This window comes from Drosophila obscura, unplaced genomic scaffold, assembly GCF_018151105.1.
Source record: "Drosophila obscura isolate BZ-5 IFL unplaced genomic scaffold, ASM1815110v1 contig_75, whole genome shotgun sequence".
Taxonomy (NCBI): Eukaryota; Metazoa; Arthropoda; class Insecta; order Diptera; family Drosophilidae; genus Drosophila; species Drosophila obscura.
This window is the reverse complement of record NW_024542867.1, coordinates 106481-131084: the sequence shown is the minus strand read 5'-3', so window position 1 is coordinate 131084 and position 24604 is coordinate 106481. Positions and strand designations below refer to the sequence as shown.

General features: G+C 40.5%; 1 protein-coding gene and 2 long non-coding RNA genes across 3 annotated transcripts; 1 reads left to right on the top strand and 2 right to left on the bottom strand.

The window, feature by feature from the left end:
* Positions 1–4956: 4956 nt before the first annotated feature.
* On the bottom strand, positions 4957–6010 carry LOC121405135. The gene is made up of 2 exons (XM_041595744.1): positions 5204–6010; positions 4957–5150 (listed from the first exon to the last, which is right to left on the bottom strand). Exons 1-2 carry the CDS (start codon positions 5927–5929, stop codon positions 4959–4961), a joined length of 918 nt encoding a protein of 305 aa, XP_041451678.1. The 5' UTR covers positions 5930–6010; the 3' UTR covers positions 4957–4958.
* A 3653-nt stretch (positions 6011–9663) lies between these two features.
* LOC121405121 lies at positions 9664–10418 on the bottom strand. Its single transcript, XR_005968381.1, has 3 exons — positions 10388–10418; positions 10254–10331; positions 9664–10135 (listed from the first exon to the last, which is right to left on the bottom strand). It is a non-coding gene; the product is annotated as an uncharacterized LOC121405121 (long non-coding RNA).
* Positions 10419–19353: 8935 nt separating this feature from the next.
* LOC121405142 lies at positions 19354–19929 on the top strand. The gene is made up of 3 exons (XR_005968390.1): positions 19354–19398; positions 19455–19532; positions 19651–19929. It is a non-coding gene; the product is annotated as an uncharacterized LOC121405142 (long non-coding RNA).
* The last annotated feature ends 4675 nt before the right edge of the window (positions 19930–24604 follow it).

Genomic DNA, 24604 nt, shown 5'->3' with positions numbered 1-24604 from the left:
TTTACCGACAAAGTATCTTTATATTTTTTAAATGCCTTAAAAGAAAAGACATCTACATTTGTTGAGTTCAATATTAAAACTTTATCTTTATTAAAATTGTATGACATTAGGTAGCTCTACTGTGAAGCAAAACTAGGCTTAGGCCTAGTGCCAACTCAGTGGTATGTGTTTGTGTGTGAGCACACTGGAGCTCTGGTAACAAAATAAGATAACACATGTGTGTACAATTGGTGTGACATCGGCGACCAACGCATCGCAGACATCTGTCAGCGTGGGACCTTTTTAAGAGATTTCTCGGCTGTGCACTTAAGAACTAGACAATTTATGAGTTTGTGTCTAAATATCAATTTACATTGGTGTACAAGTGCGGTCGTTAAATTGGTTATTATTACCCCTCATGTTTTAGAGCATTCTAAACATTCTGCAAAAGGCCAAGAAAGGTGCCGAGATGTATTACTTTACAATTTTAATTTTCTTAATGTCTATTTTTGTATTCACACATACATACATACATAGGTGTAATACCTTAATACCTTGGGCCCGCAACCATCGAAAAGGTATTTTTTGTTCATTTTTTTCATATTTTAGGTTTGGTTAACGAATTTTAGCTCCAAAGTCTCTCAATAGATTTTAATGAGCGATACCTGGAACGACGCCAAATTAATGCACCTATACACAAAAAAATAGAGGACACAGGATATAATTTTTTTTCGACTTTTCCTGAGTTTTTAAAGTCAAAATTTCGTAAAAAATACCGCCCAAAAATCATCATTTTGCATTTCAATGGTTTATATTTCCCAGACGGTAAGCTGTAATCACAAAGTGAGTTAAGCCCAAACACTTTGTGATTACAGCTTACCGTCTGGAAAATAAACCATTGAAATGCAAAAATGATGAGCTATTTTAATTATCTTTTCAAAATAGCAAAGTTCTTTACAACCAGACGTAAGATACTAGAGCTATGTGAAAAAAACAAGCGCTACCTCTAAAAAAAGCTTTAAAAAAAAATACCAGTTTTCAAAAATTCTTAAAAAAAAAGTTCTGCCATAGAAAAAAAAAAAAATCATCAAACCATTTCTAAGCCCCAAATCTTTAAGAAAAAGTTCGTTTTGTTCCTTGAGGAAAAATCGTGTTGACTAGTGTAATTAATGCCGAAGGTTTGCCTACTTGTGAGCACGCTACATACAGTTGACCATGTGAAAATACCGGATGCTCCTAATTTAAACCACAAATTTGCAACGACTGTCCTTGTGATTTATTAATAGTCATAGCAAAAGCAAGACGTATCGGAAATTGTAGTTGTTTGAAATAAAATGGCATATCAGTCGGAATCATCGGAATTCTCGGAATTAGACACGTTCACCACAAAATTTCCCAGTCAAAATAGTTTCTTCAAGTAAATTAGTCATAACTTTTTTCACAGCAAGTCTTGTACCATTGCAAAGTCGTGGTGGATTAAGATCCCGCAGCATTATTATGGTGGCTCCAACTTTTACTTGTAAATAGTATGGCGGCAATCCAGGTAAGTTCAATGAATTTAGAAATTCGACTGGATAATTTACAACATCATCTTGATTGATAATTGTATCAACCGACTTATACGCAACCATTTCTCCTGGGATGGAATTTAAAATAGATGCGTTGATCTCATGGACACCTTTATTTGTTCCGTCCAAAATTGCTCTTTCCCTCAACCAGTCATGGTTTCTATAATTTTGTACAATATTTGGAAACACGCTCTGAATCAAGTATTCCTTCGATGAGACAAAAGTGCAAAAATTATTTGGAAGCGTTATGAAGCCAGAATTGTCAACGGGAAGTATGCCATTATCAATGTCTAACAGTTTTCTGGAAAACAAATCTGCTGAAGCATCGTTTTGCAATTGAACACGTACATTTGTAGTCAATCTAAGTGTTTTCACAGAGCGCCACAAATTAGATGTTTTCAAACACGCATTAATTTTGTGAGGTCCTATCTCAGGCTGAGGTCCAGGGTCCGCTACAAGAAAATTTGTAGATTGCAGGTGACTTCAGGTGGCGGGCTCGCTTGAAAAGCAGTAGGCAAGGGAGAAATGATGACGCGAGAGTTTGGATTTTGGGTTGTTCTTGGTTTATTCATTATATTTTCATTCACTTAGTTCTTTTACATTGTTACTCTGGCTTGTAGTTGTTTGGTGCGCTGGTGGATTGCTTAGTCAGTGTCTCGTGTTTTCGGGCTGATGGACTGCCTCGTGCAGTGTCTTGTGTTCGGGCTGATGGACTGTAGTGTGGCTTATCTGGACGGCCTAAAAGTATGTTTACGGAATGGGTTTACGGAACTGAAGGCGGACTTCTCTCTCGGACCTTTGAGTGAAAGTAACGGACAGGGGAGGTAATTTCCCCAAAGTGGCTCGGGTCGGAGAGAGTCTGGAATGGAGTTTCGATCGCGGCTTGAACGAGAGAATGAGGCAGGGGCAGTTCCCGAGGAGTATTGAGACAGTATAGTAGTGCGCGCTCGAAAAAATTTAATCCAGTGAAAGCAAACGAAAGGGCGAAATATAAAAATAAAACAGCCCATCAGCAGGCAGCGCCAGCAAACAACCGAGCGTTCAGCTAGACGCGCTTGCCCAGCTTCATCAGACAGCGCTAGGCCGCCAGCAACGGCATATAGCGGCTTTAATCGCAACGGCCGTGCTAGCCTTATTGTCATCATCAGGCAAAGCACGCCCAAGCAGAAGCAAAAGCAGCAGCTCTCAGCCAACAACTGCGCCAGCGCGCCCAAGCAGAAGCAAAAACTGCAGCTCTCAGCCATCAACAGCGTCAGCGCGCCCAAGCAGAAGCAAAAGCAGTAGTTCCCATCCAACAACAGCGTCAGCGCGCCAACCACAGCGTCTGCGCACCAGCAACAGTGGCAACGCACCAACAACAGCGTCTGCGCACCAACAACAGAGGAACGCACCAACAATAGCATCAGCCGCAACAGATCAGGCAAACGCCGTAACGGCCCTTTAGTGTAGTGTAGTTAGTTAAGCGCCTTCCGCGCAAGCGATCTTATAATTCACATTAAAGGGAGGGGAAAGTAAAGCGGGAAGGAGTATAGGCGTCAGGCAATGCTGTAGAGCGATCCAGCTATTCCCTCTCCCATCTAATTCCTTTATTCCCTCTCCTATCTAATTCCTTCATTCCCTCATCCACCTTACCAACAAATCCCGCCAAGCTAAGCATAGCGTAGCTTGGAAGTATATCGCGAAAGCGAGAGGGCAAGACGCTGCATCGGTACGGATGAGAGTAGGTGCAGAGAGAGAGTGGTAGCGCTCTCTTCGAGGTATTCGCTTTAATTTCGTTACAGCCGACGTCGAGGCGCTTCTACGTTGGAGAGGAATGAAGTGGGCATATAACTGCCACTAAAAGGTACCTATTGTAATTTTCAGCCCTCTCATGCCCTATATCCGGCCTATGCCGTTCACTGCCTCATAATATCTTTTCCTTACCACTCCCTCTCCTACATAGCTTAAGCAGCTTATCCAGCAGCTTGCGCTTGTAGCCCATTACAGCGGGTTAACATTTAACATTTAGCATTCACAGCATTAAAGATCATAATTATTTGACGCCCAAGGTGGGGCACGAAGCTGTTGTAATGACAGGTCCATCCGGTATGCCCCGATCTCATTAATGTAAAAGTATACGTCCATAACATCTGACGAAACATCTGTTTGACATTTACCTATCCACAAGAGTAGACCCTCATTAAGTAAGTACACGAGACCCGTACCCTTAGAATCGCAGTATAAGTTTTAGCTATCCGAGCTTTAACACTGCAAACAAAAAGGGGACTTAATGCTAACTTATTTTTTGTTATTTAGATGTCGTTTATTGGTTTCTACGCGAACAACTGAGCTGTGGCCATCCCATCTTTTCACAATTAACACTGATAGAGTTGGCGTGTGTGTAGTTTGTATCATTTTTTTTGTATCTAGTCTGTTTTACTTGAGTGTTAGTGTCACGGAAGTCCTTAAATCGACAGAACCAAATTGTTGCCGTTTGCCTTTTTGTATTCTGTGCGTGTGGGTTTCGTCAGTGATCCGTAAACTCGTAATAGTAATAGTAAGATCAGTTCATTAAATGTTCGGTGTGAGTCGTGAATGTGTTGTTGTTAATATACTTTGTTATTGACAAGCCATCCTCACATGTAGATGCACATACCGTGGAGGTACATAACTTTCCCAGGGACGGATATAGGACAAGATTGATGTAGAGGACAGTAACGGCAACCGATTGCATGGCACCCAAATTATAGACTTTTTGATTGTTTTATATCTCTTTTGTTAAGCGTTTACCGTTTTTATTTTGTTCATTATTACCATATATTTGTATTCCTATTAGTCATACCATAGATAGGCAAAAAAAAAGAAAAAAAAAAAAACCATTAGTTATGCCCCTCGCTCGAAGTACTGAGAATTTGTCCACATTGCAAGACACGGGAAAGATCTGTTTGATTTGCTCGGAAGGAATTTCCTTCAAGCCCAATTGCTAGTTTCTAGCTGTGGTCACGAGTTTCATAGAGCTTGCTTTTCCTCCCAAGCGGGGATACCTAAAGTCTGCCCCGTGTGAGTGAGTGCATCTCTGGAAAGTTTGACCTCTGACCTGCAGCCTTCTGGTTCAAATCATCGAGCTCCTACAGTTGCGCATTCATTATTGACGCGAGCACAGAGTAAGAAAAAGACGGAAGCCAATATGTCGAACCCAAATGTTCCACCTAGTAGAGGTGGAAAAACATCGATGTTTGGAGACATCGATGTTTTCGATGTTTTAGTGAAAAACATCGATGAAACATCGATGTTTTGCAAGATAACAAAAAAAATTTTTTAAAATACTGGAAAGCATATGATTAAAATTATAAAAAATAACAGTTTTATTTCATTTGAGATCAAAATCCATTCAGAACAATATACAAAAAAAAAAGGTAATTTTCCCAGATTTTAAAACAAGTCCTGATTCTTGTTTAGAAATAATAACTGGTCCACCACTTCCGGCTTAAGGCGACTACGACGTTCGGAAATAATTTGTCCAGCCTTGCTGAACATCCTCTCTGACTCGCAGGATGTTGCCGGGATGCAAAAATATTTTCGGGCTGCAGCTTTAAATGGCATCATGCCGCCTGTATTCATCCACTAAAAATGTAACTATGAATTTAAAAGTATTTCAATTGAAATATTAGTATTACCTTCCAATATAAGAGAGGATCAGTTTCCTTGGGCTCGTTAAGGTTTTCCAGATGTTGTCTTAAAGTCATAATGGCATCCGCGCGAGTTGATTTAACTTTAACCTTTACTTTGTTTTGCAGAAAAGAAAATGTTGGATTCGGTGGAGGTTCGGATAGTGTTTGAAGTTCCTGTGGAGTTTTCGACAAGAAATTATCAATTTCCTTCTCCAAAGCAGTAGCTGCTTGATCTGCATTCGTAATCGTTAAAAATCCCTCCTTTTTAAAGCGTGGATCAATTATTGTTGCTATTTGAGCAACAGTTCGTGTTTCGTAGTGAAGGAACCTTGTGTTTAAACGAGTACATAAGAATTTTAAGGCACTCAGAACTTCTACAGTTTTTAGTTTCGATTTTAAGTTGTTCAGCTTTTGCTGTATTTCGCAAGTAAGTGGAATAACCAGAGATATGGTTACATACTTGCTGCCGGAAATTGCGACAGTTGCTTCTTGGAACGGAGAAAGGAGTTCAGCTAATTCCTTCATAATATCAATTTCCTCTACGGAAAATGGTAGTGGCGCCTTAGGCAAACTAAGCAAGACGGTTGATAATGTGTCGTTAGTATCTAAGAGCCTTTTAACCATGGCGAACGCACTGTTCCAACGAGTAGCCACTTCTTGAATTAAACCCATCGGATTTTCAACATCCTGTGCCTGTTTAAATTTTGCCATTCCAATAGGGCTGCGTTTCATAAAAGTAACAATAGCTTTACATTTCGACAAAACTGGATCAAGAATGTCTATTTTTAGCACATCTTGAATCAGCAAGTTAAGTGTATGGGCAAAACAAGGAAATGTGTAATTCCGAGACGCTCACAAGCCTTTTTCATCGAAGCGTCATTGTCTGTCACAATGCAAACAACTTTCTCCACTAGACCCCACTCTACTAAAACCACTCGAATCGATTCTGCGATATTGGCAGCCGTGTGGTTAGTTTGGTTTATCAGAGTCGTTGTGGACAGTACGGCTGAATTTAGCTGGAATTCCGAATTTATAAAATGGCAAGTTATGGTTAAGTAGCCCTCATTTGCCATGGACGTCCATCCGTCGGCTGTGATCGCCACATTTTCCACGCAATCCAAGGCAAATTTAAGTTTTGTTTTCAAATCTGCATATGCGTTTGGAATCGCTACGTTACGGAGATGGGTTTTGCTTGGTAACTTGTAGCGGGGGTCCATTTCTGCTAACAACTCACGAAATCCTCTATCATTGACAACACTAAACGGTTGCACGTCAATTGTATTATTCACGTTTGCTTTTCAAAGGTCCAGCCTCACAGTTTTCCTTTGAAGTTCCTATGATATAGAAATAATATATTTATTAATATTTTATGCATACATATGTATGTATGTGTGTGCATGTGAAAAAGCACATGTGCGTTTACTCTATTGTTGAATAACGTGAATAACTTACTCTTAAGATTTTTTTTCCATCGCTCAATAATTGCACACTGCACAGGCTACTTCCAATCCAAACGAAGACAATTTATAAGCTATATATAAAAGAGGGTTTTAATATAAATAACAAATAGCTCCATTAACGACATACATTTTGCGCTTAATCTTCTTCTCTCTTTATGTTTTTCTTTCATAGAGACGGCAAAAACATAACAAAAAAACATCGATGTTTAGACAAAAAACATCGATGCTTATAAAAATTTTAAAAACATCGATGCATCGATGGTCTCATCGATGTTTTTCCACCTCTATAGTAGCCATACCTATAGCTAACAAAAGCGCTAATACAGTTGCTAAAGCTATATTTGAATCATTTATTCTAAAGTACGGTCCTATGAAGACGTTCATAACGGATATGGGTACAGAATATAAGCATTTTATAATCAATCATTTGTGCAAATATCTAAAAATAGACAACATAACATCAACAGTACACCATCACCAGACTCTAGGAACGGTTGAGCGAAGCCACAGAACATTCAACGAATACATACGTTCATATATATCAGTAGATAAAACTGATTGGGACGTATGGCTTCAATGATTCGTATATTGTTACAACACTACACCATCAATGACACATAATTACTGTCCTTACGAACTAGTTTTTAGTAAAAAATCCAATTTACTACAACATTTTAATACCATAGATAGAATAGAACCTCTATACAATATAGAAGACTACGCTAAAGAATCTAAGTTTAGGCTAGAAACAGCATATAAAAGAGCCAGAACAATGCTGGAAAGCAAAAAGCAAAAAAGAAAATTAGAATACGATAAAAACATAAATGACTTTAAAGTATCAATAGGGCCAATAGTTCTTTTAAGAAACGAAGTATGACATAAACTAGACAGTAGATATGTATGGTGTTCACCATTTACAGTAGTTCAAATAGAATATAACAACAACATAATAATAGAAAATAAAAATAAAAGACAAAAAGTTAATAAGGATAGACTAAAACTATTTAGGGAAACATGAAAAAATAATGGCCTGATCAACCAAAGAAAATTCGTTTATTATTGACAAATAAAAAAAATATATATTTTCATAAAACATATTTTAATACAAAATAAATTAAAAAAGGAAGAAAAAAGTGAACCATTTTATTTTGGGAAATCTTTAATCAGATATATGTATTTACGCAAAGAAAATTTCTTTTCAATTATATTAAACTCCTATACTTAATACATATTACTATTACAACTCTATGACAATAATTTTTATAAATAATAACTTTTATAAAATAACTCCAATATAATACGTTATTTTTCAAAAGGAAGGAGATGTAGTATGCACATATTCAATACCCACTGTACCAAGTGTACTTAAGGGGAACACACTGTAACCCTTTGTTGCAGTGTTTATGTAATTAAAAGTCCCAGACACAACTGAGCTATCGTATTACGATCGGCCAAGAATGTCTCGAGCGACATAAGTGCAGCGTCAACATATTCCCGGCACATGCATACACACATACATATACATCTTCCCTCGCGCCCTCGCTGTCAGCAGCGCTGGGCATATACACACATATATACATGCATAAACATTAAATACATAAATGCGAACGCTCCGCTGCCGACGCTCCGCTGCCGACGCTCCGCTGCCGGCGTTCCTGGTAGAGGTGGAAAAACATCGATGTTTGGAGACATCGATGTTTTCGATGTTTTAGTGAAAAACATCGATGAAACATCGATGTTTTGCAAGATAACAAAAAAAATTTTAAAAAGTACATACAATACTGCAAAGCATATGATTAAAATTATAAAAAATAACAGTTTTATTTCATTTGAGATCAAAATCCATTCAGAACAATATACAAAAAAAAAGGTAATTTTCCCAGATTTTAAAACAAGTCATGATTCTTGTTTAGAAATAATAACTGGTCCACCACTTCCGGCTTAAGGCGACTACGACGTTCGGAAATAATTTGTCCAGCCTTGCTGAACATCCTCTCTGACTCGCAGGATGTTGCCGGGACGCAAAAATATTTTCGGGCTGCAGCTTTAAATGGCATCATGACGCCTGTATTCATCCACTAAAAATGTAACTATGAATTTAAAAGTATTTCAATTGAAATATTAGTATTACCTTCCAATATAAGAGAGGATCAGTTTCCTTGGGCTCGTTAAGGTTTTCCAGATGTTGTCCTAAAGTCATAATGGCATCCGCGCGAGTTGATTTAACTTTAACCTTTACTTTGTTTTGCAGAAAAGAAAATGTTGGATTCGGTGAAGGTTCGGATAGTGTTTGAAGTTCCTGTGGAGTTTTCGACAAGAAATTATCAATTTCCGTCTCCAAAGCAGTAGCTGCTTGATCTGCATTCGTAATCGTTAAAAATCCCTCCTTTTTAAAGCGTGTTTCAATTATTGTTGCTATTTGAGCAACAGTTCGTGTTTCGTAGTGAAGGAACCTTGTGTTTAAACGAGTACATAAGAATTTTAAGGCACTTAGAACTTCTACAGTTTTTAGTTTCGATTTTAAGTTGTTCAGCTTTTGCTGTATTTCGCAAGTAAGTGGAATAACCAGAGATATGGTTACATACTTGCTGCCGGAAATTGCGACAGTTGCTTCTTGGAACGGAAAAAGGAGTTCAGCTAATTCCTTCATAATATCAATTTCCTCTACGGAAAATGGTAGTGGCGCCTTAGGCAAACTAAGCAAGACGGTTGATAATGTGTCGTTAGTATCTAAGAGCCCTTTAACCATGGCGAACGCACTGTTCCAACGAGTAGCCACTTCTTGAATTAAACCCATCGGATTTTCAACATCCTGTGCCTGTTTAAATTTTGCCATTCCAATAGGGCTGCGTTTCATAAAAGTAACAATAGCTTTACATTTCGACAAAACTGGATCAAGAATGTCTATTTTTAGCACATCTTGAATCAGCAAGTTAAGTGTATGGGCAAAACAAGGGAAATGTGTAATTCCGAGACGCTCACAAGCCTTTTTCTTCGAAGCGTCATTGTCTGTCACAATGCAAACAACTTTCTCCACTAGACCCCACTCTACTAAAACCACTCGAATCGATTCTGCGATATTGGCAGCCGTGTGGTTAGTTTGGTTTATCAGAGTCGTTGTGGACAGTACGGCTGAATTTAGCTGGAATTCCGAATTTATAAAATGGCAAGTTATGGTTAAGTAGCCCTCATTTGCCATGGACGTCCATCCGTCGGCTGTGATCGCCACATTTTCCACGCAATCCAAGGCAAATTTAAGTTTTGTTTTCAAATCTGCATATGCGTTTGGAATCGCTACGTTACGGAGATGGGTTTTGCTTGGTAACTTGTAGCGGGGGTCCATTTCTGCTAACAACTCACGAAATCCTCTATCATTGACAACACTAAACGGTTGCACGTCAATTGCGATCATTCGCAATCATTGAGTATTCACGTTTGCTTTTCAAAGGTCCAGCCTCACAGTTTTCCTTTGAAGTTCCTATGATATAGAAATAATATATTTATTAATATTTTATGCATACATATGTATGTATGTGTGTGCATGTGAAAAAGCACATGTGCGTTTACTCTATTGTTGAATAACGTGAATAACTTACTCTTAAGATTTTTTTCCATCGCTCAATAATTGCACACTGCACAGGCTACTTCCAATCCAAACGAAGACAATTTATAAGCTATATATAAAAGAGGGTTTTAATATAAATAACAAATAGCTCCATTAACGACATACATTTTGCGCTTAATCTTCTTCTCTCTTTATGTTTTTCTTTCATAGAGACGGCAAAAACATAACAAAAAAACATCGATGTTTAGACAAAAAACATCGATGCTTTTTAAAAATTTTAAAAACATCGATGGTCTCATCGGATGTTTTTCCACTTTAAGCGGCATCGTTCATTGTCAAGAAATTACCTGCCTCAAGAATGGTCTTTAGTCTACCATGCTCACAATTTTTAACCATTGTGCTAATGGCTTCTTTTGTGCTGAATTTATCAGCATGTTCTGAAGGTAGACCTTCATCGATGTACGAAGCTTCAAGGAGCTTTCGTAAATTATCGATTTCTGTTTGTAAATTGGGCCGATGTCTTCCCTTTTTGGCAAATTTTTGCAATTTTAGCCTTTACGACATCTGATGATTCACCGACAATTGTGTCTTGCCATTTCTTTATTATTGCGTTTATGGTGGTTTCATCCTGGATTTTGTAGTAGAAGGTCCCTACAACTTTAGATTTGATGACCTCTACAGCTAGAGTTTCGTATGGTCCTTTCGTTAGATTGACTAATTTGACTGCTGTAATAAAGCGTTGTAAATGCAGTTTTTGCCCATTAAACTCTGGGATGACGTGCGAAATATCTTTGATATATGCCCGTTGGGCTACAGTTTCGTCTGCCATTGTGACGGTTTGATTATGTTGGTTGCTCGATGCTGCATTAGTTGACGAGGTGTCGTCGTTTATTGGAAGGTTCGATCGATTTGATCGAGAATCGTCTTCCGATATTATGCTAATATTTTTGATATTCGGGGGCCTGGGGCTTTTTGGCCTTGATCCCGATTCTACAGCTGGTATATATGTCGCTGCTGTGTTGAGAATTGTTGGTATATGTATGTCCAAATTGAGCTTTTCTTTAACGGTAACCAATCGTTCTCTTAGACGTTTGAAAATGTCTGTTGCTTGAAACCAATGTATATCGTCAAGTCTTTGTTTTTTTGTTAGAAAAAGCTCTCTGATCTCATTGTAGATTTCTACTAGGTTGGTTACATGTTTAATGACCGTACTATTTTGAGTAGGTCTGTTTTGCGTTAAGCATTTATAGGACTTATCGAACTCTGCTCTAAGACTACAGACTTTAGCGCAGATCGTAAGCCAGGCCATGTGGTGTTTCTATGTTGTTCATTCCGAATGGAAGACAATCTGACATCATTAACCAAAATTCTCGAATTTAAGATTTAAATATTACGAAGTCGATGAACCTGCCTAGAATGGAATGCTCATTTATTACTGATTTTACCGCGATACCTGGAATGGTAGTTAACACAATTGCTTTTTGTGTTTTTGAACAATGTATTAAGGGTGAGAATTCTAGTTGAAATGCATCCAGGTACATATATTCGAGATCTAGTATGCTCCTAGGGGTCGTTGAGACCAATTGTAGAATTCTATTTCAAAAATTTGGGTCCCTATTGTAGACTTCTTCTATTATTTTTTAAGTAGTCATGATAAATTAGACCCTATCTAGATTTATAGCTCTACTCATATATCTTTTCTTTATTATTTTGTTGTGCTTAACATATAATGTTAGCAAAAATTGTAGCGTACTGACTATGGTCAGTATTAGAAGTAATACAAACAAGGCTTGTATACCATCTGTGTGATCAATAATTTTTACATTATTGACCACATTGGCCGTATTGTCTTTCGTCTGACTGTCGTCAGAACCAAACCAGCCCATGGTTGTATATTTCCGCTAATCGGGTTTGAAATTCGTAGTTGAAATTTAATTTGAAATTGGATTTTATTTTGGAAATGTTAAGAAAAAATTTTTTTTGTTTTTTTATGAAAATGTTAAGTAAGAAAAGTTTAGGGCATATGGCTGATTTACATTTGTTTGCTCTATATAATTTCTATATCAGCCATATGTTGTTAGTTATAGCACTATACCACTTGCTTAGTGGTTATAGCCTATCATTAAAAAATTTGTTAGTGTTTTACAAGCAGCGTTTTCGCGCATCTACTTGTGGTTTTAAAACTATATTATATTATTGGTAAATGAAGGCATTTGCATTAATGCAGCCTTATTTACGTTTTTCCGCACCAATGCGAAGTTCTGCATTAATCCTGGCTAGTTCCTGCATGTGGATTTGTTTCACGTCTTCTTCCGTTGCGGCGCGCATCATTTCCTTGGCTAAACGCCGTTGGCGGAGGAGTTTTACTTTTTTTTCCTCCCCGCTTCTTTTTTGGTTTAGGCTGCTGTTGCTGCTGCTGCCATGCCCGGTACTCAGCTATTGTGAGTGGGCGTGGTCCATCGGTTGGACAAGCCTCCAGAGCCTCCTGTAGGCTTGGCTTGTCCCTTTGCTCGATAGGAGCAGCGTTGATGAGATCCGTCTCCAGTTTGGTCCAGCGATGGCGCAAGGGGCGACAGGCCTCTCACGCTTATATTTACAGCTGCAGCTGTCCTGGGCCTATGGGCTCAGGCGGGGCCGGTGCCGGTCATCGCACAGGGCATTGTAGTTGTATTGTATTTTTTTTTTTGTTAATAATTGTATTTGCAACAATTGTATTTTTTTTTGTTTTTCGATTTTCCTTTTGCGTGAAAAGAATCCACACCAAAGCATCCACTTTTACATTTTCTCGGTGGGCCGTTGTTCTCCAAAGACACGTTCAATGCTCATTTTCACAGTCTTTGAAATATTATATTCCATTCCAACTTAGGCAGCCCATTTAACACTTGCACTTGCGTTTTATTTTAGTTAGTTTTTTTTTTCACTGTCACGGTCACCATGTAGAAACAGTATTCATTAATTGTAATTCTTTGAAAGAGAACATCCGTTCTCTTTCGTTTGCTTTATTCGAATCTTCACATGAAATATATCTTAGAATCTACTTGGCTAAAGCCAGCGTAGCTGCGCTGCCAGGAACGCCGGCAACGGAGCGTCGGCAGCGGAGCGTTCGCATTTATGTATTTAATGTTTATGCATGTATATGTATGTGTGTATATGCCCAGCGCTGCTGACAGCGAGGGCGCGAGGGAAGATGTATATGTATGTGTGTATGCATGTGCCGTCAAGTCATGGGAATATGTTGTCGCTGCACTTATGTCGCTCGAGACATTCTTGGCCGATCGTAATACGATAGCTCAAGTTGTGTCTGGGACTTTTAATTACATAAACACTGCAACAAAGGGTTACAGTGTGTTCCCCTTAAGTACACTTGGTACAGTGGGTATTGGATATGTGCATACTACAGTATGCTCACGAGAGTTAGTGTTGGGTATGTCTGCAATTTGCTTAAGGAAATTTTGATGTTCAAAATCATTCCAAGTACTTTTCTGTACTTAGACCTATGACTTCAAGACTTGTATTGCATTTCAAAATTTTAAATTGTATATTTTTCCTTATATAAATTCCAATACCTCCGTAACCATTCTCCCGCTCTTTACAGATAAAGTTGAAATTTAACTACACATGGCATTATTTTTGATCCAAATTTCAGATATTATGGCAATATCAATGTTAATCAAGAAAATTTCTGTTGAACAGAGTTTGACCAATGCCGTGGAAATTTATATTTTAACAGAAAAAAGGTAGCCGTTGAGTTCGTTCATTTGCAATGTTTATTTGTGACTGACTGAGAAGTTCTGCTCGCAGGCAGATGGAAACCAAAGAAGAAAACAGTCTGGTTTACCGGCCTGAAATTCCCCAATAAATTTCTCAAAATAGCCAGTGGAGCAAATTAACGTAATCTCACCTTTGTTTTCTATTTGCATTGCCCACTGCATATATATATATTGTAACCGATTATAATTACTCACGGCAGCGGCCGTTCTTTCGCCTCTTTATATCTCCTTTTTCATTTGCTACTTCAGCTGCATCATCTATGCTGTTCTTTCGCATTCTCTCTCTCTATCTATCTCTCGTGCTCGGCTCAGCGGCAGCCGAGCTTCTATCGCTTCGTTCGTTCTCTCTCTCGCTTGCATTAGGGCACGGGCAATTCGGTCCGCCTGCCCTCTTTTAGTCTTTAATTGATCGTCATCATTATCGCACTCACGTTCTACCGTCTTGATCAATCACTCACTTCTCTCGCATATTGAACAGACCCTGCGTCTTCAATTCTCGCTTTGATTTGATCAACCGGCACCTCTCGCTTTATTTCGCTACACCTACGCATCCCATATTTCGCCTACTTAACAAATAAACTGTACACACATAAAGTATATTGAATCGCTCGGCTTCTTAATTTAATCTAAATTCAACAGCTAGTGAAAAAGCTCGCTAGCTCAACATTTGGTGACCCCGACGTGATTTGTGCAATAAACAATTCGGTAGTGCAAATTACAAACTACAATTTAATATCGAAACTACCCTCAAGTTCCGTTCGTTCGTTTGCCTGCTGTCTCAACCCGTTTCATCGACCACATAGGTGCTCTTTTCGGTCATCTTCCCGATAGAAACGTTTCTAACTCTGCCCTTGCTATGGGAACCGATGCTGGAAACGACATTGCAGTAGCCGCTGCTAAAAACAGGGTGACTTTCCTGCGACTGAAAGTACAATCATTAATAAAAGAATTGGAAAGGATGAAGGCTATTTTGGAGAGTGAGATATCGCTGCGTGATTATTTTACGCTAGTTGTATGGCTTGAGGAGATCGAGGAGCTGCGGGACACTTTTAAAACCCTGCACAACGAGCTCCAAGAGTTGGATTACGACAATAATCACATTAGATTGTGCGAAAAGTTTAATTGTGGTTTCATGCCGCTGAATGCTTCGATTCGGCTTGAAATCTCTCGTCTCAACCCTCACCTGCCTCCTCCCTCTACAGTTTCAGCAAAAACTATTATTGCTAATATTGTTGGCAGACAGCTTCCACCACGGAGGAATCCGGCACTCGTTCTATGCCTTGTGCAATCGCCATCTGCGGATACAAAGAAGCCTGCCACATGCTTATCTGTGGGGCAAATGCTGCAGTTGACAACAGATGAGCGGGTAGAGCAGTCTGTTGATGCAGAAAATCATTTTCGCGACGTATGCATGGATGTCTCGGAATCCAGCTCCCGTTCTCAGGAGGAGTACAATACGATTTTGTAGAAACCAGCTTTGTCAGCTGCTCAATTGACGACAGGTTACAAGGAACTACATTTGAAGTTCGACATTGGCAGCGATGACCCAGCACCGTTGGAACTAGCTTCGGAACCGGCTACTGAAGAACCAATACTCTCGTGCTTGAACATTCAGTCGTCGACGCGCCCCTGCAGGCGATCAGTTCATGCCTTGTCTACAGAAGAACAGCCCAACGACCCCTCCGGACTACCTGGTCCTAAACTTCCTTTATCAAGACCCGCTCTAAACTCTGAGTGTGAAATTGACGGATTCTGCAACGTCAGCATTGAGACTTATCGTGCCAGTAGCTGCATGAAATCAAACGGTCAGAATCCGGATGGTCTTCCTTCTCGTTGGTCTCGTCGAATTCACTTGAACAAGCCCCCTCTTTTGATTTATGGAACACATTCTCAATCTTCGTTAGTTCGGCGCACCATCACCTTAGCGTTCATCAATGCTAATAAGCAGAAACTTCACGCTGGACTTCGTGCTCTGCTTGCACTAAGTCCATCCCAATATTGGACTATTGCTTACAATTACTTACGTATCACTGACAATTCAGGCCACATTTTGGGCATTTTTAATCCTACAACATTAGCTTCAATTACAGAGAGCTCTGCCGATCTGGATGGGCCAGTTCGTGGCCCTCTCTTTTCGTTTCCTGAACCTAGCGTAACATGCCTGATCTTGCGTCAATTGCGTTACTTACTTACTCCATATCTTCTGTACGCGATGGAAAGAAGACTACATCTTGTAACGAACCATGGATTCCATGGTTCGTCACAAGCATGCGACGCAGCCAACGCTACTCCCAGGTGAAGCGATCAACACCCAGAAAAAATGCAAACTCAGCACACGCCAAAAGACAGGAGACCAGCACAAGGGGCTTACGCAATAATGCCAACGAAATTCCTTTCCCACGGTACCGGTGCACACCGATCACCTTACCTGGGACATTGGACACTTGTTGGGAGGCGATTGCTTAGGTAACCCTCGATTACCGGGCAGACCCCCCACATGCGCGCGCCAGTCAGTAGTCTCCGACTTTCCTTACCAGGAGTATTGGACACTGACTGCAGGGCTAATGATTAGGTAACCTTCTGTTACCGATCAGCCCGTCTGCACGCGCAGACTATAATTCGGCAATATATATTTATGTAAGAACCCTTCCCACATTCTGGAGTAGAAATAAGATATCTGTAAGACATTCATGGGAAAATGGAAGGCACTGCCTTGCATGAAGAAAAAGGCAGCCATCGTAGGCAGCGAGTCCACCAGCCGTAGCAGGACCCTGGACAGACTGATGCATACCTCAGCCTGAGATAGGACATTACAAGTGGCGTCCGAGCAGGGACTTTAAAGGATTTTTCGTGGAAACTTCAAGAAAACCGAAATCAGGGACTTCGTGGATTAAAGACCCACTGCCATCAAAAAGAAAATTGAATCAATAACAAGTCCGCGCACTTACATAATCCGGGCGCGAAAACAAACGCGAAAGTATACGCAGTGCCGATCCTAAAAGTGCCGTTTAACAGTGACTCATTGCCAAAAATCAACAGAAATCAACATGGAACATCACGACGATGAACAACCAGAGGAGGCATACCATGCGGGACACTTTTCCAATCCAGGGGTCAGCACCGGCTGGATCCACAAACTCCGTCGGGACGAACTAGAAGTCCTCGCCGAAGAATTTGGATTCGGCAGCGAAGGAACGGTCGATGAACGCCGAAAGAAATTTGCCGCAGTAGTCGCCGGGCCACTCGCGCAAGAAGCCTGGGTTCGCCTAGAAGAGTTCGAGATGCACTATGCCAAACCAGCCTCACGCTCTCGCTTCCAAGTCACCCACTACTCCTGGACCCGGAACGCATCCGAAAGTGGGGAATCCAGTTTGACGGCCAGGATGACCCTCTATCATTAATCGAACTGCTCGAAGAACGCGCGCTCTCGTATGGGGTGGACACAAACCATCTGCCGCGGGCCATGGCCGAACTTCTCACAGACCGTGCCAGTCGTTGGTTCCGCACCAGCCGCCTACAAATTTCCTCATGGGAAAATTTCCGCCAGGAATTCTTAACGTTCTTCTTTTGAACAATTGGAAGACCGGAGCCCGCAAGCAAGTGGCGGGGTAACTGTTCAAAGATTTCCTCATCGAGATACGTCTACTCATGCACCTCTCCAGGTACGACGCAGCCAAGGAACTGAACAGGATCTACGACAACGCGCTGCCAGCATATCAGATGTACGTGCGCCGACACGAACTACAAAGCTTAGCACAGCTCACACTGTTGGCCACAGAGTTCGAGAGCATCCCAGAGCGGACCATTCCGACCACTTTCGCACCCCCGCGGAACACGCCAAGATACCCAAGGCCAGCTACAGAGCAGAGGAACAGTGACTCGCAATGGACGCCATTTCGGAGACCACATTGGGAGTCGACAGACACACCAGGGTGACCGCCAGCTCAACCAAACAGTACGACGAATCCCGATATAGCACCTCGCATGATCACGACCCCATCGCCAACCCACGCACCGCCTGTCGCCGGTGTGGTGAAGCCGGGCATGCGGCATACGACTGCCATAGTCCCTCGATCCTATTCTGCTGGGAATGTGGCAAACGCCGCACACGGACCGTCGATTGCTGCCGCCAGAATACGTCGGGAAACGACATGCGTCCCCAACTGACACGGGATCAGCCGGGAACGACGCCTCCTGCAACCCGCGACTAAATAACTCTCTACACGTAAGCAACGTCCGGATAGTGGCGATGGTAAGCATAGGGGGATACGGAAGCCACAATCGACACCGGGGCTTCCAGAAGCTTTATCAGCGCAAACCTCGCCCGACAACTAGACAACAACACCAACCTGCAAGATGCATTCGTCCGCATACGCCTGGCCGATGGCTCGGTCAGAGAGATCTCACAAGTTCTACTGGCGCACATTAAGCTGGATCAACGAGAGGTTCAAATCCCGCTCCTGGTCCTGCCAAACAAGTTGGGACAAGTCATTGTCGACATGGACTTCCTAGGTGCCACCGAAACGACGATCCAATGAGGCTCCACGCTGCTACAGCTACGAGACCGTCACCCCATGCCCACTGAACCCGTGCTTACAACCATCCACGTACAAGACGCCGAACCTCGATACCAGAAACTTCAACAAATCGCAACGAACCCACGTCCACGACCTACCACAACGCTCACGGAACCCAATAACGCAACGAAGCACTTGACACCCAAACCAATCGTAACGAATACGAAGCAACGGCACATTGCGGAGAACACGAATCCAAGGTCAACACCAGCAAACAGCAACCAAGCAATCGGGAAAACGAGTCCCACGGTCACTACGGAGCAACCGCGTCCTAGGCCCACAACAGGGAACACGCATCCCAAACAAACCACGAGGATCTCAAACACGAGACAAACACACTTGAACCCGACGCTCGACACAGGAAGCCCAGATCGAAGACAAGCAACAGAGCAAGCACGCACAGAATCCGCAACGGAAGAATTGAACACACGGACACCCTCAAAGCCGACCACCAGCATCGAACAAGGACAACGGCAGCCACCATCCGACAGCCCAGCAACACGGGAAACAGCCACGCTAACCCCACGCTGGTCGGAGCCCATAATTGAACTGATATCCACAGAGCCCCTCAACGCGGGCCCGGAAATCAGGACGATAACCCACGATGCACCGACCGCCGCCCTGTCGTACCCACGGCCGACGCCACCCCGATCCTCGCCAACACACTGGAGTTAGAGGTGGAAAAACATCTTTGAGACCATCGATGCATCGATGTTTTTAAAATTTTTATAAGCATCGATGTTTTTTGTCGTAACATCATTGTTTTGTTGTTATGTTTTTTCCGTCTATGAAAGAAAACATAAAGAGAGAAGACGATTAAGCGCAAAATGTATGTCGTTAATGGAGCTATTTGTTATTTATATTAAAACCCTCTTTTATATATAGCTTATAAATTGTCTTCGTTTGGATTGGAAGTAGCCTGTGCAGTGTGCAATTATTGAGCGATGGAAAAAAATCTTAAGAGTAAGTTATTCACGTTATTCAACAATAGAGTAAACGCACATGTGCTTTTTCACATGCACACACATACATACATATGTATGCATAAAATATTAATAAATATATTATTTCTATATCATAGGAACTTCAAAGGAAAACTGTGAGGCTGGACCTTTGAAAAGCAAACGTGAATACTCAATGATTGCGAATGATCGCAATTGACGTGCAACCGTTTAGTGTTGTCAATGATAGAGGATTTCGTGAGTTGTTAGCAGAAATGGACCCCCGCTACAAGTTACCAAGCAAAACCCATCTCCGTAACGTAGCGATTCCAAACGCATATGCAGATTTGAAAACAAAACTTAAATTTGCCTTGGATTGCGTGGAAAATGTGGCGATCACAGCCGACGGATGGACGTCCATGGCAAATGAGGGCTATTAACCATAACTTGCCATTTTATAAATTCGGAATTCCAGCTAAATTCAGCCGTACTGTCCACAACGACTCTGATAAACCAAACTAACCACACGGCTGCCAATATCGCAGAATCGATTCGAGTGGTTTTAGAGAGTGGGGTCTAGGGAGAAAGTTGTTTGCATTGTGACAGACAATGACGCTTCGATGAAAAAGGCTTGTGAGCGTCTCGGAATTACACATTTCCCTTGTTTTGCCCATACACTTAACTTGCTTATTCAAGATGTGCTAAAATAGACATTCTTGATCCAGTTTTGTCGAAATGTAAAGCTATTGTTACTTTTATGAAACGCAGCCTGATTGGAATGGCAAAATTTAAACAGGCACAGGATGTTGAAAATCCGATGGGTTTAATTCAAGAAGTGGCTACTCGTTGGAACAGTGCGTCGCCATGGTTAAAAGGCTCTTATACTACGACACATTATCAACCGTCTTGCTTAGTTTGCCTAAGGCGCCACTACCATTTTCCGTAGAGGAAATTGATATTATGAAGGAATTAGCTGAATTCTTTCTCCGTTCCAAGAAGCAACTGTCGCAATTTCCGGCAGCAAGTATGTAACCATATCTCTGGTTATTCCACTTACTTGCGAAATACAGCAAAAGCTGAACAACTTAAAATCGAAACTAAAAACTGTAGAAGTTCTGAGTGCCTTAAAATTCTTATGTACTCGTTTAAACACAAGGTTCCTTCACTACGAAACACGAACTGTTGCTCAAATAGCAACAATAATTGATCCACGCTTTAAAAAGGAGGGATTTTTAACGATTACGAATGCAGATCAAGCAGCTACTGCTTTGGAGAAGGAAATTGATAATTTCTTGTCGAAAACTCCACAGGAACTTCAAACACTATCCGAACCTCCATCGAATCCAACATTTTCTTTTCTGCAAAACAAAGTAAAGGTTAAAGTTAAATCAACTCGCGCGGATGCCATTATGACTTTAAGACAACAAACCTTAACGAGCCCAAGGAAACTGATCCTCTCTTATATTGGAAGGTAATACTAATATTTCAATTGAAATACTTTTAAATTCATAGTTACATTTTTAGTGGATGAATACAGGCGGCATGATGCCATTTAAAGCTGCAGCCCGAAAATATTTTTGCATCCCGGCAACATCCTGCGAGTCAGAGAGGATGTTCAGCAAGGCTGGACAAATTATTTCCGAACGTCGTAGTCGCCTTAAGCCGGAAGTGGTGGACCAGTTATTATTTCTAAACAAGAATCAGGACTTGTTTTAAAATCTGGGAAAATTACCTTTTTTTTTGTATATTGTTCTGAATGGATTTTGATCTCAAATGAAATAAAACTGTTATTTTTTATAATTTTAATCATATGCTTTGCAGTATTGTATGTATTTTTTAAAATTTTTTTTGTTATCTTGCAAAACATCGATGTTTCATCGATGTTTTTCACTAAAACATCGAAAAACATCGATGTCTCCAAACATCGATGTTTTTCCACCTCTAGGCTACTAGGTATTTTGACAAATCACATACTAGGGTGATTGCATATTCATTGCCATTGTCAGATTTTGGTAATGGTCCAATCGTGTCGACTAGTACTCGGTCGAATACACTTATTGGTGACTCTGTAATGGTAAGAGGGGTTTTAGTATGTTTAACTATTTTTGATACTTGGCATTTTGGACAATTACGTACGTACTTGGTTATATGACGTGTCATGTTTTTCCAGTAGTAATGTCTTCTTATCTTTGCTAACGTTTTAGATATGCCTGTGTGTCCTCCTTGTATTGGATCATCATGTAGTGTAGACAAGATTGCTTCTTTTTCTTTAATATTTGTTATTAGGGTCACCGGGTTGAGTATCGCTACTCTTAATGTTCTCAATATTTTATTGCCCATATTTTTAAAATTATCTATTGAAATGTATTCAAAGATATTTTCCCACGGTGCCACTTTGAGTTGGCTGATTCTTTGTTTACCGGCTTGCATTTCAAGCCTTTGGAAGAACTGACGTAAGTCAAGGGTTCCATTAGTATACAAATCGCTAACTTCATATCTTGCTGTAATTATACCCGTACTCAAAAAAGAGTTAAGGGGTATATTAGATTTGTGGTAAAAGTGGATGTGTGCAACGCAGAGAAGGAAACGTTTCCGACCCCATAAAGTATATATATTCTTGATCAGCATCAATAGCCGAGTCTATATAGCCATGTCCGTCTGTCCGTCCGTCTGTCCGTCTATCCGACTGTCCGTCTGTCCGTCCGTCCGTCTTGATGAGCGCCTGGATCTCAGAGACTATAAGAGCTAGAGAAACCAAATTTGGTTTCCAGACTCATGTGATATCACACTGCTACAAGTGTATTTCAAAATTTCGCCCGCCCCCTTCCGCCCGCACAAAGGACGAAAATCTGTGGCAGGCACAGTTTTAAAGATACGATAAAACTAAAAACGCAGTATCGTAGAGAACGCCCATATCTACCAGATTGCCGAATCTGAATCAGATCGGGTCATAATTATAGCCAGAATGAAGAAATTAGTTTTCAGTTGCTTCCCCTCCCCCCTCCACAAACGACAACGCAACTCATTTTCCTTCTCGCTCGCACACTCTGCCGCGTTCAGTGCGCGAGCAACCCCTAGCGGAGGAGATGTAGAATCTAAATGGTACTTGTACAAACTACATGTTAGATGTAGAATAGACATTGTAGATGAGATGTAGATAACAAATGTAGCAAAAAAATGTAAAATGTAAAATTTTTTTTTAATTCTAAAATTCTAAAAAATCATGCTCAAAAATGTATATAATGACTGAGTACGGGTATAAGTAGAGTCGCGTCCCCAGAAGCGACTCACACGTTCCTTCTCGTTTTTTTTCCATGTTTGAAAAAACATAAATTATTTTTTACATGCAAGGTCACTATTTTGCGTACTTCGTCATTGTTAATGACTTCATATACGTTAGGCTTTGTAGCTTTTTCTAGAGAATGAATAGGCAATTCTATCTTTTGTTTTCCTGCGCAGGATTTTTGTCTACTTGTCTGTCTTGTAGTGACTTTTAATATTGTTTCTGCCATATTCTTTAATTCTTTGATGGTTATTCTTGATAACGCATCTGCTACATAATTATCTTTTCCCTTTAGATACTCGACTGTGAAGTCATATTCCTCTAATTCAAGCCGCATGCGTGTAAGTTTTGAGCTAGGATTGACCAATGAAAATAGATATGTTAATGGTCTGTGATCTGTTTTCACTGTAAAGTGTCTGCCATATATATATGGTCGAAAATGAGTAATTGCCCAATGAATTACTGCTAATTCCTGTTCAGTTGTACTCTTGTTACTTTCACCTTTTGTGAATGATCTTGATGCGTATGCAATAGGAAGTTGGAGTTCATTGTGGTTTTGAGTTAAAACCGCTCCACACGCTTGCTTACTTGCATCCGTTATTATAAAAAATTCTTTTGTGAAGTCTGGGTATTGTAACAGAGTTGGTTTGATAAGTTGTTCCTTTAAATGTAAGAATGCATTTTGGCAATCATCTGTCCATACAAATGGAACATTCTTTTTACATAATCTAGTTATGTGCCGTGAATAGTCGGCGAAATTTTTGATAAAACGTCTGTAATAATTGCAAAATGCAACGAATCGTCTAGCGCTATTCGCGTCATGCGGGACTGGATAGTTTTTGATGACTTCATATTTTTTGTCATCATGCAAGATTCCTTTATCTGTGCATTTATGACCGAGAAAGGTCACTTCATGCATAAAAAATGAACATTTTTGTGGGTGTAATTTTAGGTTGTGTTTCCTACATAACTCAAAAATATCTTGTAAGTTTTTGAGCATATGTTTTTCGGAACAACCAATGACTATAAGATCGTCCATATATAGGAATGCTTGCGAAGCTTCAAGTCCAGATAATGCAATAGTCATCATTCTTTGAAATGAATTTGGCGCTATTTTTAAACCAAATGGTAGTCGCGTGAAGCGATATGAGCCATTGATCGTTGAAAAAGACGTTATATTACGTGAACCTTCTTCTAGTTCCATTTGATGAAAACCTGACATTAAGTCAAGGCATGAGAAGTATTTTGCTCTACCTAGTTGATCTAAAATGTCATCAATTCTAGGTAGTAGAAATTTATCTGACAGGAGTTTTTTATTTATTTGACGATAGTCAATTACTAATCGCCATTTCTTTTGCTCTGTGCCCGGAAGGGCTTTCTTTGGTACAAGTTATAAGGGGCTATTATACTCTGACACGGATGGTTCGACTATTTTGTCGTCTATTAATTTTCCTACCTGTTTTTGTATTTCCTCAACTTGGCTATGCGGGCTTCGATAGTATTTTATGTATACTGGTTCATCATCCCTCAATCTCAATTTCTGTTTATAAAAATTATTTGTTGTTATTGATTCGGTGTCAAGTCCGAATATGTCACTATATTTGGAACATAATTCCGTTAATGGTTGTTTGAATGCAACTGGAAAGTTCTTTGTGAGCTGAGCTAGGACAGTTTGTTCCCTTATTTTAGGAGTTGGTTGAACTATAGTGTAATTCGAAAGTGGTTCATATTTTAAATTATTTAAATTAATTAGCTGGTCTCTACTGGTTATATTTAGTAATCGGACAAATGCGTTTTGAGTGGTTGCAACG